At 41.0% G+C, this 1862-nt stretch overlaps 1 protein-coding gene across 1 annotated transcript; it reads left to right on the top strand.

Moving 5' to 3' along the window:
• Positions 1-441: 441 nt before the first annotated feature.
• On the top strand, positions 442-1176 carry LOC133814778 (uncharacterized). Its single transcript, XM_062247696.1, has one exon. The coding sequence runs from the start codon at positions 442-444 to the stop codon at positions 1174-1176; it is 735 nt and encodes a 244-aa protein (XP_062103680.1).
• Positions 1177-1862: the final 686 nt, after the last annotated feature.

Genomic DNA, 1862 nt, shown 5'->3' with positions numbered 1-1862 from the left:
TTGACTCTCACTAATACTTAGACTCCATTCATAACTGAGACCTGGTCCTCCATTCGAAACCTTGAGACACAAGTGGGTCAGTTGGCCAACATGCTTAATAATAGACCTCAATGGAATTTGCATAGTAATACTGTGGTGAATCCTAAGGAGAACTGTCAGGCAATTACGTTGAGGAGTGCTAAGCAAGTGGAGCAGCCTAGTGTACAACAGTCAGCAGTTCAGAATGAAGAGTTGGGTGAGAAATTGGATACTATTGAGAAAGGGGTTATTGAAGACCACCAGAGTTCAGAAAAGAGTCCTCCAGTTGTTGTTGACCAGCCAATTCGTGTTCCATATCCTCAGAGGCTTAGAAAAACTACACTTGATAAACATTTTTCTGAGTTTTTAGAGGTATTCAAAAAGTTGCACATCAACATCCCTTTTGCCGAGGCTTTAGAGTAGATGCCCAGTTATGTGAAGTTTATGAAAGATATTTTTTCCAAGAAGTGGAGGATGGAAGACTATGAGACGGTGGCGCTCACTGAAGAATGCAGTGCAATTTTGCAGAAGAAGTTGCCCAAAAAGTTGAGATATCCGGGGAGCTTTACTATACATTGCCCAATAGGAAAATTTGAGTGTAAGCATGCCTTGTGTGATTTGGGGGCGAGTATAAATATGATGCCTTTATCTGTATTTAGAAGACTTGGTTTGGGTGAAGCAAGGCCAACAACAGTTACTTTATTGTTGGCGAATAGATATGTGAAGCATCCACGGGGTATCATTGAAGATGTTTTTGTGAAAGTGGATAAATTTATTTTTCCTGCTAACTTTATCATCCTTGACATGGAGGAGGATATTGATGTGCCTATTATTCTTGGAAGACCATTCTTAGCCACAGGCCAAAATCTCATCGATGTTGAAAAGGGAGAGCTTAAACTCAGAGATCAGGGGGATGAGGTGGTATTCAATGTCTTCAAGGCAACGACATATCTGATGGCAAGTGACAGTTGCTACAGTGTGGATGTGCTAGATAAAGCAGTCTTGGGAAGAAGGGTGAGTAGTGATGCCTTAGAGGCGGTGTTGACAGGTGGTGAGGAAGATGATGATGATGTCGAGATGAGAGAATATGTAAAGTGGATTAACTCTTACCAACCATACAAGAAGCAATTTGAAGAGTTGGCGGAGGGACCCGAATGACCATTAACATCTATTCAGCAGCCACCACAATTGGAATTAAAGTCTCTTCCGGATAATTTTTGTTATGTGTACTTGGGTTAGAAGGAGACTTTACGAGTAATTGTTTCAGCTAACCTCTCAAAAATTGAATTGGAGAAATTGTTGAGGGTTTTACGGGTTCATAAATTGGCCATTGGATGGACATTGGCAGATATTAGAGGAATAACTCCTTCAACAGTAATGCATAGAATCTTATTGGAGGAAGATAGCAAGCCATCTATAGAGGCTCAAAGAATACTCAATCCAGCTATGAAGGAGGTTGTACTTGAGCAGATGGTTAAATGGTTGGACGTCGAGGTGATCTACCCAATTTCTGATAGTGCTTGGGTGAGTTCAGTCCAGGTGGTTCCAAAGAAGGGTGGAATAACAATAGTAAAGAATGAAAATAACGAGCTAATCCCAACTCCAATAGTGACCGGATGGCGCATTTTCATTGACTTTCGCAAGTTAAATAAGGTGAAACGAAAAGATCACTTCCCACTTCCCTTTGTTGATTAGATGTTGGATAGGTTGGCTGGTAATGAGTATTATTGCTTCATAGATGGTTACTCAGGGTATCATCAAATTGCCATCGCACAAAAGGACCAAGAGAAAATGACATTTACCTATCCCTACGGCACGTTTGCTTTCAGAAGAATGCCATTCGG

This window comes from Humulus lupulus, chromosome 2 (assembly GCF_963169125.1).
Source record: "Humulus lupulus chromosome 2, drHumLupu1.1, whole genome shotgun sequence".
In the NCBI taxonomy this organism is placed as follows: domain Eukaryota; kingdom Viridiplantae; phylum Streptophyta; class Magnoliopsida; order Rosales; family Cannabaceae; genus Humulus; species Humulus lupulus.
Note: the sequence above shows the minus strand (reverse complement) of the source record. Positions and strands in the feature narration are given on the sequence as shown.